The following is a 24,128-nucleotide window of genomic DNA, read 5'->3' as shown; positions in this document are numbered from 1 at the left end:
TTTTTCGCCATTACCACTCATGTATGTTCTTTGAATTTATATGAGCAAGATTACTATAGAAATGTAAGCTGTTATCGCGTTTTAAGGTAATTTACAGCGCCACATGCATGCATTGGTTGAAATGTTTTTTGTTCTTATTTTTTATTCATTTTGCTGTAAAAATATACAATAAAAAGGTCATTTTAATTGTATTTTCAATAGGAAACTGATTTTTTGTGACAGTTTACATTTTTTATTGAAGGAACACAGCTGGAGAGCCACATATTTTTGATCAAAGAGCCACATGTGGCTCCCGAGCGATAGGTTCCCTACCCCTAATGTACACTAACGAAGGGCAGAATAACTACTGAGAGATTATAGCTGCTGTCTAGGCTTTTACTGCCTTTCTGCACCTCCCTTTCTTCATGTGTTCAATAATTTTTCCCTGCTTCATTTCATTTTATTACACATAACTTCATTCATGAACTAAGTTGTTTTGTTTTCTTTACATAAATGGATTTCTTTGATAGTTACCAACATCTGGAAAAATTTCAACTGAACAGCACTTTTAGAAATATGTTTTCTGGTGACATGTTCAATACTTATTTTCCCCAGTGTATAATGCAAAAATATAATCAACAAATGTGTTCTTTATTACAGTTTATAACCAAAAGAATTTATCCACTGAAATAAAGATATATTTTTACTATTTAGTAGTTCCTAGCACAAGATTGTTTACAATATGAATCATAAACGGGAATCTTTTATTGTGCTGTATACTTGATTGTTACATATTATACAGAATTTGTTATATATGTTTATTCCTTATATATATATATATATATATATATATATATATATATATATATATATATATATATATATATATATATATATATATATATATATATATATATATATATATATATATATATATATATATATATATATATATATATATCAGTTTTAGTTTTTTGGATAACATTGTGTCTGTTTTTATGTAAATTTGTGAACTGCAAAATAAAATGATATAAAATATCAATTTCATATCATCTTTCCTATAGAGACATGTAGCTCTTTTAACATCAGGTTATGAACAAAGTGTGAACAGGAAATCTATACGTCAGCTCACAAACCCAGATAAGCAGAAACAGAAACAACAAGAAGTGCGTTATGTGACCCTGTTCAAGATGAAATTACTATTTCTCACTCTTTTCTTTGGGAACTTTTGCACATTTTCAGCATCATCTGATCCAAGTGAGTATCACAGATTTGTCTTTTTAGAAAATCTGGATATTATTTGTATTATTTCATCTAGATTTTGATATGATCACACACATGGATCATGTTTCTTTCATGAAACATATTATAGTTCATATTTAAAAAGTACTAAACTATATATGTTTATATAAAAAGTACTTCCTAAATAAACTAGACTAAATCGGCTAAGTTTTTCAATCTTTTATTTATTTTTTCTCCTTTTTGTGGTTTTGTTTGCAAAGACTACGGAAGTAATGTGGTTCTACAACCATCAAGATGTAAAAAAAATAATGTAATGTTTAAATAATCTTAACATAAGTCTAAAAAGGATTATTTCATCAGCAGAGGTGATCGATTGATAATCCTGAAGAAACTGTGTTAAGTAGTCTTAAGTAATGTAAAATTGAGGAAATGATTTTCAGATGGCTGCTTTCCAACATGTGTCACATGCAACATGAGATTACAACCTATTCTGACCAATTTCTCACACTAACATTGACTAAAGTCAAAATATGTTATTTTAATTGGTATTTCGGATATTGACTGACACCATTTTAAGAAGTAACACTGTTTAAAATAGTACTGTATTTGACCGGAAATGAACATTTCCTGTATGTTCATTTTTACACAGAAATTACCATACAGAATGAGCATCCTCTGCTGACTAATAATAACCATAACACTCTGCAGAAAAGGTGACTTCTTATATTGTCATTCATTAGCATATACAGTTGAGTCAAAATTATTAGCCCTCCTGCATATATTATTAATGTTTAATTTTATTAATATGTAATATTTCACAAACGATGTTTAACAAAGCAATGAAATTTTCATAATATGTCCTTTAATACTTTTTCTTCTGGAGAAAGTCTTATTTGTTTTACTTCAGCTAGAATAAAAGCCATTAATATTAATGTCAATATTAATAGCCCACTTAAAGGTGCAGTTTGTAAGTTTAACACCCAGTGGTTAAAAAAGGTATTGCACACCTGGTTCAAAACAAACGAAAGCGCAGGTTGCCAGATTGACGACACCAACAGTAGTGTGCTTGACTGTCGAGCCTAAAGGCTGACTTAAACAGTGTTCTAAATAAAAGCAACAGCATGTGTTAGAAGACATATTTTCCATACTAAAAGGAGTTGAAATTTATATTTTATAAACAGCGTCAAGCAGCTGAACAACAGAATAAACTGACAATGATCGCCTCATGTACACCTCATGTGCTTTATTCAGTGCTTAACGCTAATAATGTGAGTTTGAATGCCATTTTACATGACATTTATTGCCATATACTGAAAGCAGCAGACAGTTCAGCTCAGATCTTGAAAGTAAAATTAACCGTTTGAAATTGAACTTTATAACTGTGACTCAGTGCAAGCCAACACATGTCAGTGATTTAGCATCCACATTTAATAATATTAAAGAAGGTTAATATGTATTAATTAGATCATAAACCTTGCCATTCCTTTGTAGTGCAGTGAGTGCACTATTCTGTGCTTCTGAATGGCTGTATTTCAATTTCTGTCATATCGTCTTGTGCAAATAGCCAAATTGCATATTACTGTAAATCTCTTCAATTAGCTTGTTGTTAGGACACAGGATTACAATGTAACCTGCTCACCTCATGTTTACATTCCTAATATTTATATTATTTGCTAATTAATAACCACCTCATGTGGAACTCTGAATCTGCATCTCATTTTGGAGTCTGCTACTTTCCACCGAAGGTCGCATATTGGACACAGATGCTTGCTTTGAGAATCTTCCTGACTAAAAGAACAAAATACGCTGTTTTCCACCAAGGCAACCCGGGGTGCTGAAACATATTTGGCTAAACTAGCATTGAGTGGGTTTAATGACCAAAACAAATACTGACCTTCTGGCATGTAACACACATTTTCAAAGTGGAATATCTGACTTTAGCATTGTTTTTCAGTAAAGAAGAATGTTCTCTTAGTAAAGTTTTATAAAGTAATTTTGAGAGGAAAATGCAATATGATTGATCATGCCTGGCTTCTCATGTATAATCAGCAATAATTCAATCAGATTGATTCAAGTTTACATTAAATAGACGGATTTCACCTTACTGCCTTATCTTTGTTTTGGAAGAATCCCCCCTTCCACCCTATCTCCTCCTTTTCCAGGTGGAGCTCTCGAGACCTGATTTCTTTATATGATTATTGACCAGGCGGGAGGCCTGGACTCAATTATCTCCGAGCTCAGGGTTCTCTCCCAGGACAGCATGCAAAATCTGCGATTAACTTCAAGCATATCTAAAGAGTTTTTAGAAAAGTTAAAAACTTATGAGTCCCACTAATGCATAGAGACTCACGGAACTTCCGGGAGACTTGGGATGTCTGAATATCATGTTTAATAATTATAGTGAGACGCGATACAGTGGTACATCCTTGATAAACTGTCCGATGTGCACTGCTCTTTGTCTCTGGAACTCAGGTGAGCGCATGACAGTGTGGATAAACTGTAAAACTGTGATAAACTGTGTAACGTAAACACGGTGTAGATGTGGATCATTTTCATTCTAAAATGCCATTTGAGTGTGAGTGCGTATTTTTTGCGAGAGGGTTTGTGACGGGGCAGGGTGGAGTATTGCCGATGCCGGCTTAGCATCGTGTTGTCTATTGGTGACGGTGGCATTGTCTATCGGCCCTATTGTCTATATATATATATATATATATATATATATATATATATATATATATATATATATATATAGTTTCTAGAATTATCCGTTCATCTTAGGCCCGATTTAAGTCTTACCTCCCTGACTCTATCCCTCCTTTCTGCTTTATAACCATGCTTAGTCAAAATAAGATCATCATCGTGTATGTGTTATATAAACTTCATTTTGTCAACTTGCAAAACACACTGCGTGTTGACACCTCGTGTCATAAAAGTAACATAAAAGGCTGTTACTCCGGTTTCACATCGCATGAGCGGCATGTATTTTATTGGTGTGCATGTAAACAACCGGGATTCACAGAAGCAGGAGCAGCTTGTGTGAGGCACGCGGGAATGGTTTTCTGCGCACATGCGCCAGTTTGCTTTAACCAGCCTTGTTTCAGTTGCACATAGAGAGTAACAACATGTGACAAGCGCCAAACGCCTTTATTCTGGGATTACCTCTTTAAATTAATAGATTTGCATAAAATCAGGAATTCCAAAAAGTAGAACAATCTCCTCTAAAGTATCCCAGTATAATATTTACTATACTGTTTCTCTCATCTTTATTCAGAAATAAACTGCCTTATCATAAATCTGGACTATGTGAACTGCACATGGAGCGAACATCAGTACAATTACAGTCTCAAGGGCGGGTATGTATTAATGAAACAAGAAAGCATTTTTAAAAATCAAATTGGGGAACTTACAATTGATGTGTGATTTCTCTTAGGTTTTCATATTTTGACATCGAAGACTGTCCTGAATATGAGACAGCAAATGGTGTTAATGTGGCCTGCATGCTCCCCTACAAAGAAAGAACGCAACGCTTTAATACATTGAAAACAAGCCTGTACCGTGACGATGGCAGTTTGGTGACGGAACAGGAACATATGCTGAAAGAATATGGTATGAGAAGCCATTCGTTTTTTGCTTTCTCAAGATTTAACCATAATGGTATTATGGATGGATTGATATGTTACTGTGATGTTAAACAGTGAAGCTTAACCCTCCGACCAACCTGTCTGTGGTGGAGAAAAAAGATGCTGAATTGTGGCTTTACTGGAATGTTACGAAGAACGACAACTGCATTGAGAGCGAAGTTCGTTACAGGACTGACCAGAACAATTGGAAGGTAATGAGTGTTATAAAACGAAATGCTAACTGCTAACTAGACTTTGAGCTTGCAAAATTTTGTCGAACTGACACAGGATTAAACAAGTTAATTGAATATTAAAAATGGCCAGTGATTGGTCCACATTTTAAGTTTCTGTACAGAGAGGTCATGTTTTAATCTTCGATTGGTCTCACGTGATGCAATTTCGCAGGTCAGAGTTCACCAAGCTTGAACTTTCCAGTGCAGCGAACTTGTCGCACGAGCTTGCGTTTCTGGTCTGTCGCTTTTGTATGTGTATAAATGGAAGTCTATGGGGCAAAAAGTGCAGTGTGGCCACTGCTTTATTAAGGATTTGCTCAAAGAGCGAGACGTTAATACCCAGTAAAAAGGCTTAAGCAGGTCCGAGCGGCGCTTCTGGTGTGCGACCTGCTTTAGTCCCTTATTCATCATGGGTCACCACAGCGGAATAAACTGCCAATTATTCCAGCATATGATTTTAAACAGCAGATGCCCTTCCAGCCGCAACACAGTACTGGGAAACATCCATTCACTCTCACACACTTATACACTACGACCAATTTAGTTTATTCAATTGACCTATAGCACATGTCTTTGCACTGTGAGGGAAACCGAAGCACCAGGAGGAAACCCACTGGACAATAATTTTACACTGCTATACACACTTTACACTGACTACTACTCATTGTGTCAAAGAGTCATTTCTGCAGTGTTGTCCTATGAAAAGTTATAAATAAATATTTGCAGAAATGGGAGGGGTGCACTCACTTTTAAGACATACTATATATATATAGGGGCGAGGCAGTGGCGCAAGTAGGTAGTGCTGTCGCCTCAGAGCAAGAAGGTCGCTGGGTCGCTGGTTCGAACCTCGGCTCAGTTGGCGTTTCTGTGTGGAGTTTGCATGTTCTTCCTGCCTTCGCGTGGGTTTCCTCTGGGTGCTCTGATTTCCCCCACAGTCCAAAGACATGTGGTACAGGTGAATTGGGCAGGCTAAATTGTCCGTAGTGTATGAGTGTGTGTGTGAATGTGTGTGTGGATGTTTCCCAGAGATGGGTAGCGGCTGGAAGGGCATCCGCTGTGTAAAACTTGCTGGATAAGTTGGCGGTTCATTCCCCTGTGGCAACCCTGAATTAATAAAGGGACTTTATTAATAAAGAATTAATAAAGACCTTAAAGCTCAGCACTTTCATTCCGCTATCATCTTTTAAAAATTCTATTCAGTCAATAGTTCAAGATCACTGTGCTTGTTTTTAGTTTTTTTTTTGTTGTTGTTGGTTTTATATGCTATTATCTGCATTTGTGTTGTTATTGTATTGTGTCCCTAGTGCTTTTTACAGCATCTGCTTTTCATGTTGCCTCTTGGCCAGGTCGTCATTGTAAATGAGAACTGGTTCTCAATTGACTTACCTGGTTAAATAAAGGTTATTACTAAGCAGACAAGAAAATGAATATATATATATATATATATATATATATATATATATATATATATATATATATATATATATATATATATATATATAGTCAATTCCATTTGCACAACACCATGTGACATTGATTGTCAATCAGTGTTGTTTCCTTAGTGGGCAGTATGATTTCACAGAAGTGTGATTGACGTGGAGTTACACTGTGTTATTTAAGTGTTCCCTTCATTTTTTTGAAGGAGACTTGAAAAAGATGTTCAGACGTCTTCTGAACTCTTCATGTATAATCTTACATTTGTAATGAATTAAAAAGCTTGTGGCTTGTACATTTTTTTCTAATACAACAAAATTGTGTATAGTTAGTTGGTAAACCATGTAAGACTGTATGTTTACCAGACCATGTAACTTGACGCCACCTATTGGTTTAACAATGTAATATCCAAAAAACGAAGTGATAAACAAATGACAGAAAGTCCCAGTACTCGTCTAAACTTCTAGTTGAATTAATCGCTTTTTATGTATCTCACCTTATGATCATCTCACTACTGAAGACAAACAAAATGATTTCCACCTCCTCTGATCCTAGGACACCACTCCAGGCGTCAGGACCACATACAGTTTGCCCTTTCCTTCAAACAAACAGTACAAGTTTCAGGTCAGGGCTCGGATAACCTCATCCTGCGGCCAGTCCAAGTTCTGGAGCGAGTGGAGTGAGTCTGTGACATGGGGAACTGAAAAAGCCTTCAATGACACAGGTACTGACGAGCTTATCACATCGGTAACACTTTAAAATAATGGTCCATTAGTTAATGTATTTACTAACATGAACAAACTATTAGTAATACATTTATTAAGGTATTTATTCAACTTTGTTAATGTTAGTCAATGTTATTTATATGAAATAACGTTAGTTCATGTAAACTCATGGCCGTACTATGGATTTTTGAAACAGCACGCAGTGTGCAACACAGCTCTAAGTGAAATTATCCAGCTAAGGGTTAAATCTGAACGTGCACTTGTTTTAAAATATAGATTTTTTATATGAAAGATTGGACTTTAAATGGTTAAATGTTTAAATGATTCGTCGTTCATCCGGATTGTTAGCCTGTTCGTATTGACGTCAACACGAAACAATACCAAATATGAACTGCTGGATCCAGCAAAACCTAAACGCGCCTTTCTCTTCAGACACTAGTGGAATGTTAGGACACAGCGTTACAATGTAACCTGTTCACCTAATGTTTAAGTTCATACTATTGATATTATTTGCTAGTTAATAACCACCTCATGTGATTCTGCGTCTTATTTCTGTAAGATGAGAAAATATTATATATTCTTCTTTTATATATTCCTTCTATGCTAATGAAGAACTACTGAGACATTCCAAGCATGGGATGGGTTCTCCTCAGGGGCGGACTGGGACAAAAATTCAGCCCTGGCACTGTAGCCACATCAGCCCACATTACCACACTGACATAGCCCCACCCACGGACACGCACATTCACTATTTATTTTGATGTACAGATGGTGAAATAATATGACATTCTTGCCATTCTTGATTTTAATTACGTCCGGGTAACCTCGGATTGGGTCGGCCCATCTTAAAATCAGGCGGCCGTCGCCGATTGGTCCAAATGCTTAACATTTATTATTATTATTATTATTATTATCATCATCATCATAATATCACATCTAGCAAGAGATAAAAGCTGCCTCCACGTAAAAAACAATACATATAAAAAATAAAATAAAAACTGATCGGCCCACATTTAAAAATTGGTCACATTTAAAAAGATGGCCAGTCCGCCCCTGGTTCTCCTGGTGTGGCAGAGTTCCTCACAGCTCCAATACACATCTCTGTTATTTGCTTACAGCAGGGGTGCTTAATCCTGTTCCTGGAGATCCACCTTCCTGCAGATTTCAGTTGCTACCCATATCAAACACACCTGAACCAATTAATTAGGACCTGAACACCACTTGATAATTACAGGCAGGTGTGTTTGATATGGGTAGCAACTGAAATCTGCGGGAAGGTGGATCTCCAGGAACAGGATTAAGCACCCCTGGCTTACATTAACCATGTGCTTTCACCGTACACAATTCATCTGCTCGTGATCTTCCTTCATAACTTTGTCATGTTTGGTGTCATTTGACAGTTTATGACTTCAGCTTTGTAGGGATGAAATCAACAGAGACGTTGATTGATTGTATTTCAATATACAATATATATTTACTATTGTTGAGTCATGGCCTGTGGGGAGTTTGTTAATGTTCTTCTCCCACACTTTATCTCCTCAACTTTGCTCTCATGTTCAGCTGATTTTGGGGGTTGGTTTTCACTCATGTTTGACAATGCTTTGCTCAGGGTATAATAAGGAAAGGTAAGTGTTGATCTGGGAGAATGGCTTTTACTCTGCTTCTCCCGCACACAGGTGCGTAGCCTCATATGCTAACAAAGGCAGTTTCACTGTCTTTGTTGCTCAGCAGTGCATATGTTACAGCTGATCTCATAATACAGTATGTTAGTTTGTTTTATTCTACTGTCTGTATATTTAAACATGTAACTTAATTAACAACTTTGCTTGCTTTAAGCTTTGAGATTCTTTCTCTTTATCAATGATGAGAACAACTTTAATGGAGTCAGATTTATTACAATGGAGTCAGATAAATAATGGATTTAAACACGCCATCCTTCAACTGCTTTCTGTTTCAGACTATTAGTTCAGAATAGCAGCGTAAGCTTCAAGCCTTACATTTCGGAGGCTATACTGTCCCCCGGTGGTCAATTTCCAGTTGCAGACACATACTTTGAGAGTCTTCCTGACTAAATCAAATAGCGTTTTTTCTACAAAGGCAACCCAGAGTGCTGAAATATAATTGGCTAAACTGGCATTGGGCAGGTTAAATAACCAAAACAAAGACAGATGTTCTGGCACCGCAGGTTTACAAAGCAGAATGACTTCAGCATTCAGAACGTGCACTTGTTTAAAAATACAGATTTGCCGTTTGCTTTTGCTGAGGCCAATATCAGCTCGCATGTGGCGCGGTCAATTTTCAAAATATTTCAATTTTTGCGACTGTGTGGATTAATACTGAATGTGTGTTGTTGTTATTACTTGGGGTTAGGTTAAGAGTAAAGGAATAGGCTGGTGTTTAACTGCATTGCTTTCATGCACTCCTGCATTTGTCTCACACATACACTCTGTACTCCGGGTACTTCATAGGCGTGCAGGGCGTTTCTCTCTATCTCGTGCTGAACACAGTTAACCAATTACAACACAGTCATCGGACCAAACAGCGCAGATTAGCCCCACTCAGAAGAGGAATTTGGGAACAAATGAGCCACTGAACAAATGACATGAGAGTCGTTGGGATAATTAGGTAAAATAAATGCATATTATAAGACAAGGAAAGTTTTTTTTGACCATGCATGCATATCTAACTGTTTTTAAAGACCCCAAAACCAAAATATGACCTTTTATAATGCATAATAGGGGCTCTTAGATGTTAACAACCACATCTTTGGATTTCAATAATGTGTTAGTCAATGTTGAACTGCTTTAGACGATTATTCATACTTAATGTTAGTAAATGTATTAACTAATGGACCTATATTTTAACATGTCACCACCACATCTTATCAGTATTACAAATCTCTTTTCTGCATAGCATGTTGAAAATAAAAGAGCTGCAGAAATACAGAGTCACACAAGCAAAAGTAGGATTTATCAATAATGCTAATTTACACAGGGAAACTGTTTGAGCAACGTTGTCAGGCATTATTAAAGAGTGATGATGCTCAGCTGCTTTCCTATTGAGAATGGGTAACAATATCGTACAGTATATGTATCTTGTTGCCCTAATTAGCTGCCCTGTACCTGGTTGCCCATTGAGGACATTATTTCCCAAATTTGCCCGGCAACATTGTTCAAAAAGTTGCCCTATGTACATAATTGTATATAATAATTAGCCTTCCTGTGATATTTTTATTCTTTAAAATAAATTACAAAGTTCTATTTAATACTTATTTCTAAACATAATTTCTTTGTTTGTGTCACGATGACATTGCATAATAGTTTACTAGTTATTTTGCGAGGTACTATTATTTGCTTAAAGTGTAATTCAAAGACTTGATTAGACAAGGCAAGTTTATTTCTATAGCACATTTCACACACAATGGTAATTCAAAGTGCTTTACATAAACATGAATAAAAGTATAAAAAATAAAATTAACAAAGACAAAAATGATTAAAAACAGATAAAAATGTGTTAAACAGGTTATAAAAGAGGGAAAAATAAAAGAAAGCCATAATAGTGCGATCTGTCGGACATAGCACAATGCTAATTCAGTAAAGGCGCAGCTACACAGAGTGATCTGTTAGGTTTGTATTGAGTGAGCATGACTGTAATGTACTGAGGTCCTAGACCATTTAGTAATTTTATAGACTTGTAATAATACTTTAAAATCTATTCTGAATGTAACTGGGAACCAGTGTAAAGACCTGCGGACAGGTGTGATGTGCTCTGATTTTCTGGTTCTGGCCGCAGTGTTCTGTATGAGCTGCAACTGTCTGACTGTCTTTTGGGAAGGCCAGTGAGGAGTCCATAACAGTAATCCACCCTGCTGCTGATAAAAGCATGAACAAGTGCTCACTAGAAACAAAGCATCTAATTCTAGCAATGTTTTAGAGATGATATGCTGATTTAGTTACTGCTTTGACATGACTACTGAAACTCAGATCTGACTCCAGAATCACACCAAGATTCTTGACCTTATTTTTTGTTGTTTGACCCCTAGAGCCAAGGTACGCATTCACCTTGAGAACCTCATCTCTGTTCCCAAACACAATAACTTCAGTTTTCTGTTTAACTGAAGAAAGTTTTGGCACATCCAACTGTTCATTTTATCAATATTTGACTAAAATAGCTTGATTTTAATTCCAAAATTGATCAAAAGTTATACATCTGTGAAACTTCATGGGAGAGATTATGATGAACCTTAAGGGCACTGAGGTTTGGCATTTTTCTAATCTGGTACAGTTCTGCAGGCTTACTTCCTTTTGAGTGCCCACTCTCTAAAGTTGCCAAGCACTGGGTATTGCTGTCAGTATAGAAGCAATATTTTATCTTAAGTGTGCTAAAGCTGTAAAATACATGAATATGTTTGGAGAGATCTGCTAATAAAAAAAAGGGATTTTCATAACAGTTTTTTCTCCGGAGAGTTTGGGTTCCATGTCTGTGACGTCACTGGTCTTGTATGCTGTGGGAGCAACAATTCTACTCGTCATACTCTCCTGCCTGCTCGTCCACAGTGAAAGGTTTGAATCACTTCTTTGTGTATAATAATTCTTAAACATATACACTTCCTGTCAAAAGTTTGGGGCCAGTAGGATTTTAATATGTTTTAAAATGAGCTAATCCTGCTCACCAAGGCTGCATTTATTTCAGCAAAAATACAGTACAAGTTATTGCACTATAAAACAACTGTTCAAAAGTAGTTTATATTATTATTATTATTATTATTATTATTATCATCATTATCATCAATGGTAATAGTAAAAAAGCAATAATGACTGGAGTAATAATTACATTTGAAACTATATCCAATAAGAAAGCAGATATTTAAAATTTCAATAAATATTTAACAATTCCTTTTTTACATTTAATAAATGCTGCCTTGATAAAAATAATCATTTTCTTAAAAAAAAAAAAACATGAAATAAAAAATGACCCCAAATATTTGACCGGTGGATATCAGCACAACAATTCTTCCCTCTAACCAAATGTTCAACATTCCCTAGGTTAAGGATAATTTTAATACCAGTGGTACCAAATGCAGGACGGAATGTAAGCAATTATCTTGCGGCCCTTTTTGACAACTATGACGGCAATGTTGAAGTAAGTAGCATTTCCTTCTCACTCAGACAATCTCTGAAAATGATCCCATTTTTAAAAAATATAATTTTCCTGACAGAAATATGTTAAAACATATGAAATATATGTTGTATCTGTGTTAAATATATTTTTGAAATGGAAAATATATTTCATTTTAACAAGAAAAAAAAATATTTCTAAATATATTTTAGGGTAAAGAAATACATTTCCAACCTTACAGTAAAATGAGTATGGAGATCAAAGTTTCCAAAATGCATTAAATAATAAAAAAAATAGCAATAATAATAACAGTAAACTATATGCATCAGCATAGTTATAAATATTTTAGTATGTTGATTGGTTGATGTGCAAATAAAGATGTTCTTAATGTCACCTGTAAATGTATTGTCTTGCATAGAAATATATGAAGTGTAAATAATATAAAATTGATTTATTTTTTGCCAATTCCTTTGTATATTTTGAAATATATTAGAACAAATTTAGGTAACACTTTATTTTGATGGTCCATTTGAGTATTAGTAGACTGTCTGCTTAAAGTCTCTGCATACTGCTCCTTCAAAAGACATTTCACTGACTATAACTATAAGTCAACTTACACTAACCCCAACCCTAACCTAACAGCCTACTTAGAATCTACTGATAAATAGTTGGCATTTAGATGCAATGTAACTTAAATTCAACAAACAAACCATCAAAATAAAGTGTGACCAAAATGTCATTTTTTTTTTACCATACATGATTCTTCATAGCGAGGAACGCAAGTATCTTTTTGTATTCATTTCCCTACAGAAATGGCTGTCCATGCCTAAAGATCTGGAGAATGGTTTCAAACCCAATTTTACAGAGCGCGCCTGCCCTGTTCGTGAGTACAAGATCTTTTCCCAGTCCAGCAGTGATAGTGAGAGCATCCTCTCCAACCCAACAGACGTATCATCTGATTACCAAAGCATGCACAGATATTCATCAGCCTCAACAATACCCGGATCTGCTGAACCCCTGCAAACCCAAAATCCTTCTCAAGTAGACAATCCTGTCTAATCCAGTCAGTTTTCAACAATGGGAAATGGGAAAGTTGTCATGCATTTTAGCCATTCATTTACACGAGAATGGCATTTTGGGGGCAGATTGATGAGGAAAAACGACTTCACCCCCGTAATGCCGTACAGATTAGGGCTGCACAGTATTGGAAAAATCTAACATTACGAGATGTATGTATGTGTGTATATATATATATATATATATATATATATATATATATATATATATATATATATATATATATATATATACATATATACATACATACATACATACATATATATATATATATATATATATATATATATATATATATATATATATATATATATATATATATATATATATATATATATATAGCGATATGAATACAATTTTACCAGATAACTTGAATATCTCTATTTGGGAAGAATTGATAATGTTAGATCGATTGGGATGAAGCTTAACAGTGTTCAATTACAGTAACTGAATGATAAAAATAAAAGTAATTCAGTAAATTTAATCGTTGTTAAAGTCACAAATGCTACAATTTGTTGTGCCTGAATGCTTTTAGGGTCATTATACAATCACAGGCATCAAAAACACATGCAAATGATGAATTATAATACAAACTCAACATTGCGTATGCCTCTGATGTGACTATTGCGAATGATTACACTGCGATATCGATGCTCAAAAGATATATAGTGCAGGCCTAGTACAGATTATTCCACCAATTAGAGAATCGCAAATGTAAAGTATACCAAAACACATATTTAGCCCCACCCAGTCCTATGATGCACTGTCAATGATAGGAATACATGGAGAGTGTTGGCATTTTCGCCGTAAACGGGCAAAGTTTTTACAGAATTATTTTCTCCAACATTTTTCAAAAACTGAAGGAAAATGTTTTAGTACATTGTTGTTGTGTATTAATTAAAATTGTAGGTTTACTAATAATTTAAGAGAAAATCAGTTTAAAAAATCACAACAATGATTTCAGAATAAGTGAAAAAGAGGCTCTGTGCATGTTATGTAATGTTGAAGTCCTTTTCAAATCTCATCTCGCACATCAAATCTCAAAAGCTAAATGTTAGGCCTTAAAAAGTCTTAAATGTACAATAATGTTTTGTTGTAGATCTTAAATGTTTTTTTAACAGGTCTTAATTTTCATTTGTTTATGTAAAGCTACCCAATTTGGCCATTAACACCCATGCAATCACCATCTTGATAAAACTTTAGATTTTTAAAAATTAAAAATAGCATCTAATTACTTTCCTCACAGTAACATTTGCTTAAAAGTTCTCCATTTATTTACTGCTGAGGATACTGACCTGACCTAAATTTTGTATTATTAAATTCTTATTATTGTAGACTGAAGTGATTGACAGCTATTTTTTGTTATATTCTTGGTCAGGGTTATAAGGTTTGGGAATGGATATAGTTGATAACGAATAAAAACTATTCCAACAAAATTATTAATATTGTTTTGTTAAATTTATTAGATTTTAATCATGTTTTAATAGGGCAAGTGAAAATATTTTCAAACTGGGATATTTGACAAAAATCCTTAGCATTTAGCTGTGTACAAGTCTAAAATTTCATTCATAATGGTCTTAAAATGTCTTAAAAAGACTTACATTTAACTTGCTGAAACCCTGAAAATAGCTCAGTTCAGGTGGATATGCACATGGTAATATAGTGTCTGCTATTTTAATGAATTTAAGAAGCTGCATTGTAGTCAAGTTCATCCAAGCACTTTTAACAATATTGTCTTTTTGCTTGTTTGCTCCTGTTGAGTTTTCTATATTTGTGTATGGAATTATTTTTCTGTTTTTTTATAGGATTGTAGGTAAAATTTATTTACTAAAGGTTTTTTAGGCACTGAGTTTGTTATATACACTCACCGGCCATTTTATTAGGTACACCTGTCCAACTGCTCGTTAATGCAAATTTCTCAAAAATCAGCCAATCACATGGCAGCAACTCTGCATATAGGCATGTAGACATGGTCAAGACGATCTGCTGCAGTTGAAACCGAGCTTCAGAATGGGGAAGAAAGGTTATTTAAGTGACTTTGAGCATGGCATGCTTTTTTGTGCTAGACGGGCTGGTCTGAGTATTTTAGAAACTGCTGATCTAGTAGGATTTTCATGCACAACCATCTCTAGGGATTACAGAGAATGGTTTGACAAATAGAAAATATCTAGTGAGCGGCAGTTCTGTTGGTAAAAATGCCTTGTTGATGCCAGAGGTTAGAGGAGAATGGCTAGGCTTATAGAAAGAGAACAGTAACTTAAATAACTACTCGTTACACCCGAGGTATGCAGAAGAGCATCTCTGAACGCACAACATGTCCAACCTTGTTGCGGATACAGCAGCAGAAAAATCACGCTGAGTGCCACTCCTGTCAGCTAAGAACAGGAAACTGAGGCTACAATTCACACAGGCTCACCAAAATTGGACAATGGAAGATTGGAAAATTGTTGCCTAGTCTGATGAGTCTTGATTTCTGCTGCGACATTCAGATGGTAGGGTCAGAATTTGGCATTAACAACATTATTTGGTATCAACGGTTATGGCTGCTGGTAGTGGTGTAATGGTGTGGGGGATATTATCTTGGCACACTTTGGGCCCATTAGTACCAATTGAGCATCGTGTCATCTCAACAGTATTGTTGCTGACCATCTCCATCCCTTAATGAGCACACTGTACCCATGTTCTCATGGCTACATCCAGCAGGATATTGCGCCATGTCATAAAACGTTAATTATCTCAGACTGGTTTCCTGAATATGACAATAAGTTCACTGTATTCAAACGGCCTCCACAGTCACCAGCTCTCAATCCAATAGAGCAGTTTTAGCAACTGCCTGATGCTATCATGTCAATATGGACCAAATTCTCTGAGGAATATTTCCAGTACCTTACTGAATCTGTACCATGAAGGATTAGGGCAAAAGGTAGTACAATCCCGAATTAGTGAGGTGTACCTAATAAAGTGGCCGTGGTATGATTTCTGTTTGTGATTCATGCTGCTGCTTTTTTGCAACATAGTTTGACACACATATATATATATATATATATATATATATATATATATATATATATATATATATATATATATATATATATATAGTCAACATTTGAAGTGGATTAAAACCTTTCAATAAACATTTTCATTCCTCTCATGTTTTACTGTAATGCTCAGTTCAGAATGCATGATTTTTATAGTCACATCACAGATGTTTTCACATTGCATGACTATCTAGGGTAGCGTTCCATCACTGATGTGTTTACACTGCAAGATGGATCGGCGACAGGGGGTTTCACACTGCATGACTTTACAATAGGAAGAACAGCCAACAACTTTGTCTCAGTGAGCAAACTACATCTCACAACCAAACACACGTGAGAAGTGACATTAAAAACGCAAGGTGGGGTAGTATATCTATGTTATTTTCTACATAACGAGAAAGAAGCATTTGGTGGGGTAGAAAACGTGCTTATTTTGCTCAGCTGGGTTTTAAAGGGATTCAATTCTTCTTTTTTTGACCGGGTTGTAATACTGCTCAGATGACGCATTAAACAGGCACAGGTGCTCCACTACTTTTTCCTCCATTTCTTGAGACCAAATAGGCCCTTTTAACATCTCCCACAACCTCCTGCTGGCCTGCAGATACCCAATACTAGTGGATGCTGATCTCTCATTGGCTGTAGTTGATCGCTGATGTTATTTTCAATCAGAGCACATTTCACACTGCATGATTTTGAATCGCCGACAGCTCCAGATATTTAGCATTCCGAATATCTCATGGGTGTCGGCGACTCATTGACGATTCTCTCAGATTGCGTCTTGGATAGCTCACACTGTGTGATTGTTACTCTCATGAACAAGGGCTGATTTGCCTGTGATTTCAGGCATTTGTCTGTGATTTCTTAAAACCTGTCAGCGAGTCAAAATCAGGGTTAAAATCATGCAGTCTGAACACGGCATAAGAGTATATGTTTGTTTTTTCTTTATATCATTGTATGATGTTTAAAGAATGTAATGCTTTTGTAAACATTAAATAAAAACATTCATAAAAAGCTAGTCCATAATTCATATGCACATTTTGAATTTTATTTCATTTTTCAGAGTCCACTCTAATGTTCGATCTCATCTTAAAGTGTCACTTGCAGGAGAACATTGAATAAAATCACATTTTCCAATTTACGGAGAAAAAAAAAAACATTCTGGGTCAAAACATTTTAAACGTGTACATACTTAAAACAACCCAAAATCCTCAAAATGAATAAATAACATGCCTGTTAAACATATATAAGAGCTGAAATGGTCTGGTGTTGTGCATGTCTATTGACCTTATTCTAAAATGCGGAAGTGCGCCTGTTTTCGCGATTGTCTTAGAACTTCCGATTCAGTCGCCTATGGGAGAAATGACTAGGAATAATAAACGGCAGAAAACGGTCAAACTACTTGCTCTACAAACAAATGTTTGCATGACTATACAGACCAAGTAGAATAATATAACAAGGAAATATCAGTTTGCAACATCAAACAGCGTAACGAGCAGTTTTTAATGTCTAAAAATGAATGGAAGTGAATGAGACCGGAAGTCTCGTGCCAAAAAGATTCAAATGGCAGCGCCCGCTCGTCTGCGGAGAATAAGGTCAATAGTACGTTTCTGATTTTGGCACACGAATCTCATACCTGATGTGTTAGTTTAAAGCACTACGTACAAATCAAAGCCACATTTATCCAAGCTGGTCTTCATATTGCTTTCTGAAGCAGTCTCCGGCAGGGAAGAAATCCCAGCATCTCTCCTGGTACATCTTCCACACGTATGATTCCTGTCAAACACACATGTCTTCAATGTTTCAATCCATTTTCATTCATTTTCCTTCAGCTTAGCCCCATATTAATCAGGGATCACCACAGTGGAATGAACCGCCAACTATTTCAGCATATGTTGTACAGAGCAGATGCCCTTCTAGCTGCATTCCAGTACTAGGAAACACACATACACACTCATTCACACATACACTATGGTCAATTTAGTTAATCCAATTCACCTATAGTGCATGTCTTTGGACTGTAAGGCAAACCGGAGCACCCGGAGGAAGCCTATGTACCACAGGAACAACTCCACACAGAAATGGCCCAGATGGGACTTGAAGCAGCGACCTTCTTGCTGTGACGCGACAGTGCTAACCACTGAGTCACTGTGCCACCTATTAAATCCATTTTCACTATAGTAATTATGATAAGGTGATGAACATATTTACCTGGCCAGTGTGCTCTGTTTCATCCTTGTTGATTAAGTACATCAGGAAAAACCTGGTGAAGAGAGAAACATCACTTCTGTTTTCCTGAATATGCAAAGATTATGTTACATCAGAAAAATGCTCACATGTAATTGGCCAGGTTGTGTTCCTCAAGTGTATGGGTCTCAAAGCCATGGGGCGTTGTATCAAAGTAGTCGCTCCCAATGCCACATATAAAGCATTTGGTCTGCAGAATCCATGCAAAGTGCAAAATGTCAGCAAATATATTAAGAGTTATGAATATGATTCATCTATACCTCACAGTAAAGATCTTAATACCTCCATGTCCTCTTTCACTTGCTCCTGCTGGTCTCTCAGTTCACCAAAGGCATCAATGATCAGACCTATGCAGAAGAACAAGCACTGAATTTAAAGGGACAGTTCAACCAAAAATGAAAATTCTGTCATCATTTCCTCATCCGTCACTTTTTACAAATCTGTTTGAGTTTCTTTCCTCTGTTCAACACAAAAGAAGATATTCTGAAAAATGCTGGAAACCATTGATTTATATAGTGTTAGTTTTTCCTACTATGGAGGTCAATGGTTACTGGTTTCTAATATTATTCAAATTATCTTCTTTTGTGTTCAACAGAAAAAAATAACTTATAAAAGTTTGGAAGCACTTGAGGAGTTTGGAAATTACATTTTATTTTCAAGTTAATTTCATTTTTTAATATTAATTTAATATAAATATGCATAGTGAAAGTGCCATTGTAGTGTGAAAAATACACAAATTAATAGATTGCGTTCAGTTGTCCACTGTATTTGTATAAACATTGAATACCAAGATTTAGATTTAACTGCTTTCAAGTATGAAGAGTTAATAAATATTGGTATTGGCAAAGATTTTCATATCTATATCATATCTGCCCCTTATAATAAATATCAAATCAAGCCTAAACAAGTGTTTAGTGTAACAGAAAAAGTCTTATAAATCCCTCATTCAGCACAAATCATACCTGTCAACTCTCCCGTTTCTCCCATATTTTATAATTCTATCCAGCTATCATCCCGTAAAGGTATTTTCCAGTGTTTTCAATCTGTTTATGAAGGGTGGCAATAAACATCAAGGAGCCGATCCTCCCTGTATGCCATACCACCAAACCACCAAGGGACACCCCTTGCTCTTAAATGTGAATCTCTTCTGTGCTTTTATTTTATTTAGGCATGAAAACACTTTAAAATAAATATAAAAATGGTGGGATTCCCTTCCTTTCCATTATAGGTGCCGTTGCCTGTCCTATGCCATCCTCAAAACAGTCAGTTTATGTAGCGGTGCGTGACTGTCAGGCACACTCCATTGTGATAAATAAATGCTGCTTCCCAAACAGATTCTGGGTTTTGGGTGCGTGTTTGAACACATATACATAATAATTATAATAATAATAACAACATCTATACATGTCGATCTTGGTGGGTTTTCTTTTAAACACAACACACAACACATTTTGTCTTAAATGAGCATAAAAAGTTAGGAAAGCAATCAAATGTTTTCATTATAGATGTGTCATTTTTAAAGTGACACCTCTTATTTAATGTAATCAAACGAAAAATCTAAATAACATTCTTTCGCTAAAACAAAAATGAGTTTTTTTAGAACACCATTGATGCTCTCAAAATATGCAAACCGTCCACAGTCAGAGGAATGCTGAAGGGGTTGCGGGAGTTTGGGTAATCATGCACATATATTTTGGGAATGTCCGAAAATCTTTGCATTTTGGCAAGTGGTAAAGATTGAGATAACGAAAATTATGCAGTTAGAACGACTTTTTACTCTCCCGTTTTTCTTGCTTGAAGGGATACCCCAGGGTATATATAATAAAAACCAGAGATATATACTACATATACTTTTACTAAGTGCAAGAAAGACTATAACAATAAATTGGATGAAGCCAAACCCTCCAACAATAATACAGTGAATAGAAAAACTTGAATCTATATATATATAATGGAGTATATGACTGCTCAACTTCAAGTAAAACTGGATATTTTTAAACAAAGATGGGCACCTGTTACTTTGTATCAGAACAGCACATAATATTTCCAGCTCCTTTAAAAAAATGAAAATATTTTTTTTTGTAATTTGTATTTATTTACATTCAGGGTTACTTTTTTTCTGTTTTTTTTTTTTTTTAATAATCACTGCTGTCACTGAATGTTCTGTTCTGTAAAATGTTTTAATGTATAAAAATAAAGTAAAAAAAAAAAAAAAAAAAAAAATATATATATATATATATATATATATATATATATATATATATATATATATATATATATATATATATATATATATATATATATTCGCTACTCTTTAATCAAAATGTTTAAGTTATCTTAGTATATATATATATATATATATATATATATATATATATAGTTATACAAGTATATAAATATATGTTATTTTTTACTTTATAAATAATAATATTATTAAATAAAAATAATAAAAATAAAATGTATTACTGACCATTTCAACTTATTTATTTACAATGAAACAGCTCCAGATGAACATGGTTAGTAATTTGGGGAATTTTTTTTTTTTTTTGTGCCATACCTGTCAACATTACCATACCCAATGTTGACATATATGGCACAAATCGTCAGTGTTTTGCACTACATGACAGAATAAATCGTAGCATATTTTAGCTGTGAATGAAAAGATATTCTAAAAAATACATATATTTATATTTTTAAAATCGCATTGCCATCCAGAAGGTAAGTTTTAATGTCATAGATCACACAGGACTGCGATTCTGAAGGGTGGAATAAAGATCAGTCTTACCCTGAATGATGGCCAGCAGGATGACGATGACAAAGAAGAAGAAGGTGATGTCGAAGACCACCCGATAGAGCTCATACTCATCTCCAGCAGGGTCCTCGATCTCATCTCCTATACCTCCACCTGCCCGTACACCCACATACATGTGGAACAAATAACACTGCAAAAAGAAAGACAGAGAGATGGTTGGTTTATACAGCAGGTGTTTGATCAGGGGGAAAAAAGCAGGAGAAAATAATGTGGACGCTTGTTTTTTAATCACATAATTAAAAAAGCATAAATAAATAAATATAAATACAAGATATTAATGTAATCACAACTTTTTATCTCACAATTTAGAGTTAATCTTACAAATCAAAATGTTCGTCCTGCGATTCTGCAAATGTCAGACCTTTAAGATAGAAATTCAGAACTGTGGAATATAAACTACAGATAACTCGATGACAACAATTAGATAAGCTGTTTAAATTTCAATCCTCCGTGACAGAAACAAAATTAAAAACAAGATTTTATTCAGAATTGTGAGGAAAACCTGACTGAAATTGGGGCTGCAAGGTACTGGGAAAACATTAAATGTAATATTGTTTTGATTATTGCATTAACGTTAATTCCTGTGATGTAACATTTCCTAACAGAAATGCAATTTTTATTAGCTATTTTGTTTTTTAAATGTACTGAGACAGTTTTGAGTAATAGGCATATCAGCTTCCCTAGCTATTTCATGGCAAAAACAGATCAAATGTGCAAATATTTCATAAATAACACTTTTCTATATTTAAAAAAGTTTATAACAATAAAAAGAAATCAACGACAATAATATATCAAATAAGATAAAAACTTGTAAGCTTGTATACTCTTTTAAAGGATTCACATGTAAAAATAATCCCTTTAAAGATTAGGGGAGCGCTGTCTGATAACATTTCAAATAGGGCATTGCAAAAGTATATGTTTATTTACGTAATAATCACATTAAAGTAAAAAGGAGATAGATATATTTTCATGTCATGATAAAAAAGCTTTGTTAAGATGCATTTAGATCTATTCCCACCATTAATATGTACTCTCTGCTCTGAGATTCTAGGTTCGTCCTCAGGCCTGGTCAAGCTAACAGCATAATGAATTTGATTGGTCAAAAATCAACAACCTATGCATGCAGCACACAAATGCTTGGCACTTAAAATCAGGGTTTCTGCAGCTTTCATCAAGTCAGATTTAAGACCTTTAAAGACATTTTTAAGACCATTAGTAAATTACATTTTTCCATTAATGAATTTCACACATATATAGAGCTAAATGCTAAGAATTTTTGAATTTTATTTTACTTGCCCTATCAAAAAAAATGCATATTTTGTTATTTTTATATATTTTAAATGTGACAAAACAAGCAAACTCTAATTGTATACATGCATTTTTTTCAACATAACTTTTCTCTTTAAAATAATTGACAAGTTTTAATAACTATAATAAAATAAATGAATTCACAACAGTCTGTCCAGGTCAGTCACCAGGCAGCTATAAATACTTTTAACAAATGTTATTGTAAGAAAGATAATTAAACTTTTATTAAAGTGTTTATTGAGATGGAGTGTTGGTGATTGGTTGTGTGTTTGCCCAGTTGGAGCTTTACATGGACAAAAGAAAATTAAAACTGGTTTAAAATGATTAAAGACCCATAACACAATATTTCAGTGAAGTTTAAGTCTTTTTAAAGCCTAAAATATATATATATTTTTAATTTAAGACATGTTAAGACTTTTTAAGACCCTGCATACACCCTGTAAAATACATTTCATGTTATTGCAACTCACTGTGATATGAATATTGCTCATACTATTGCATACACTGCATATAACATATTGTGCATCCCATTTTTTCTTTCTGATGGAAACCAGTTTTCACAAACCGACTCAATGAGACATTGTTAGAAAATAAGACTAATTTAATACTAATGTTGAGTGACCAACCGTCATCATGTCGTCACACTTCATGTCCGGCTCATCCTCATCCTCGCTCTTATTGTAGAACTTCCTGAAGAAGTTGAAGGCCACCACAGTGTAGAGGTACACAACCACAGCCAGCAAACCCACAGTCATCATCAGCTGAAACAATCCAACAGTCAACCCATTTGCACAACCAGTTTGAGTTTAGCTGCTGTGTATCTGACTGTACCTGTTTTCCATTGTGTGTGACGGAGGAAAGAATTGTACGCAGTGTCTTGACACCCATTGCGATGTCCAGCAGGTGACAAGCAAAGAAAAAGTTGTTGTAATGTCCAAGAAGGGACATCACTGTGTACCACACCAGGTAGAGGAAAGTCTGCAAATAAAGAAGATGAATTTTATTTTTTGGGGGGTTTGTTCACACTTTTTAATGTTGTTTTCCACTGTGCTGTATGGTTCAGCATGGCTCAGTTTTGGCCAGGTTAGTTTGCATTTTTACTTCAGTTTAATACCACTTAAAGTGGGGGGTACTATGCCTATTTGATAGTTTTCACATGTTGTCACACCATTAGGGGAACACCCCTCTGGCGGGCAAAACATTACATCTCCTGCTGACTGCCAAGTCAAGGGCTGATAAATAAAAAAGCTGGAAAATTGTTGTGCAATTAGGTTTAGTGTTACTAACTAATAAGGAGA

General features: G+C 34.8%; 2 protein-coding genes across 9 annotated transcripts in view; one reads left to right on the top strand and one right to left on the bottom strand.

The window, feature by feature from the left end:
* Window positions 1-1,123: 1,123 nt before the first annotated feature.
* il2rga (interleukin 2 receptor, gamma a) lies at window positions 1,124-13,410 on the top strand. The gene is made up of 8 exons (NM_001128271.1): window positions 1,124-1,236; window positions 4,493-4,574; window positions 4,652-4,827; window positions 4,917-5,053; window positions 7,064-7,232; window positions 11,684-11,795; window positions 12,279-12,375; window positions 13,162-13,410. The coding sequence occupies exons 1-8, from the start codon at window positions 1,170-1,172 to the stop codon at window positions 13,408-13,410; spliced, it is 1,089 nt and encodes a 362-aa protein (NP_001121743.1). The 5' UTR covers window positions 1,124-1,169.
* Window positions 13,411-17,489: 4,079 nt separating this feature from the next.
* ryr1a (ryanodine receptor 1a (skeletal)) overlaps window positions 17,490-24,128 on the bottom strand; it is a 142,288-nt gene continuing 135,649 nt past the window's right edge. For all 8 annotated transcript variants that reach the window (XM_068223834.2, XM_073914988.1, XM_073914987.1 and 5 more), the window contains 7 exons: window positions 23,662-23,808; window positions 23,457-23,591; window positions 21,496-21,652; window positions 18,993-19,057; window positions 18,800-18,900; window positions 18,675-18,726; window positions 17,490-18,239 (listed from right to left, as the gene is read on the bottom strand). In XM_068223834.2, the coding sequence (XP_068079935.2) occupies window positions 18,144-18,239; window positions 18,675-18,726; window positions 18,800-18,900; window positions 18,993-19,057; window positions 21,496-21,652; window positions 23,457-23,591; window positions 23,662-23,808 (753 nt within the window). In that variant the 3' untranslated portion in view covers window positions 17,490-18,143. The remainder of the gene's footprint in view (window positions 18,240-18,674; window positions 18,727-18,799; window positions 18,901-18,992; window positions 19,058-21,495; window positions 21,653-23,456; window positions 23,592-23,661; window positions 23,809-24,128) is intronic.

The sequence above is a fragment of the Danio rerio genome, chromosome 10 (assembly GCF_049306965.1).
Source record: "Danio rerio strain Tuebingen ecotype United States chromosome 10, GRCz12tu, whole genome shotgun sequence".
Lineage (NCBI taxonomy): Eukaryota > Metazoa > Chordata > Actinopteri > Cypriniformes > Danionidae > Danio > Danio rerio.
The sequence above is the reverse complement of the archived record's forward strand: the minus strand, read 5'-3'. Positions and strand labels throughout refer to the sequence as shown.

What these genes read in the sequence shown, in the direction of transcription:
- il2rga (NM_001128271.1), top strand. Translation starts at nt 1,170, where the DNA reads ATGAAATTACTATTTCTCACTCTTTTCTTTGGGAACTTTTGCACATTT. An exon ending in AATTACAGTCTCAAGGGCGG is followed by an intron (nt 4,575 to 4,651) that starts GTATGTATTAAT and finishes GATTTCTCTTAG; the next exon opens with GTTTTCATATTTTGACATCG. An exon ending in CTGCTCGTCCACAGTGAAAG is followed by an intron (nt 11,796 to 12,278) that starts GTTTGAATCACT and finishes AACATTCCCTAG; the next exon opens with GTTAAGGATAATTTTAATAC.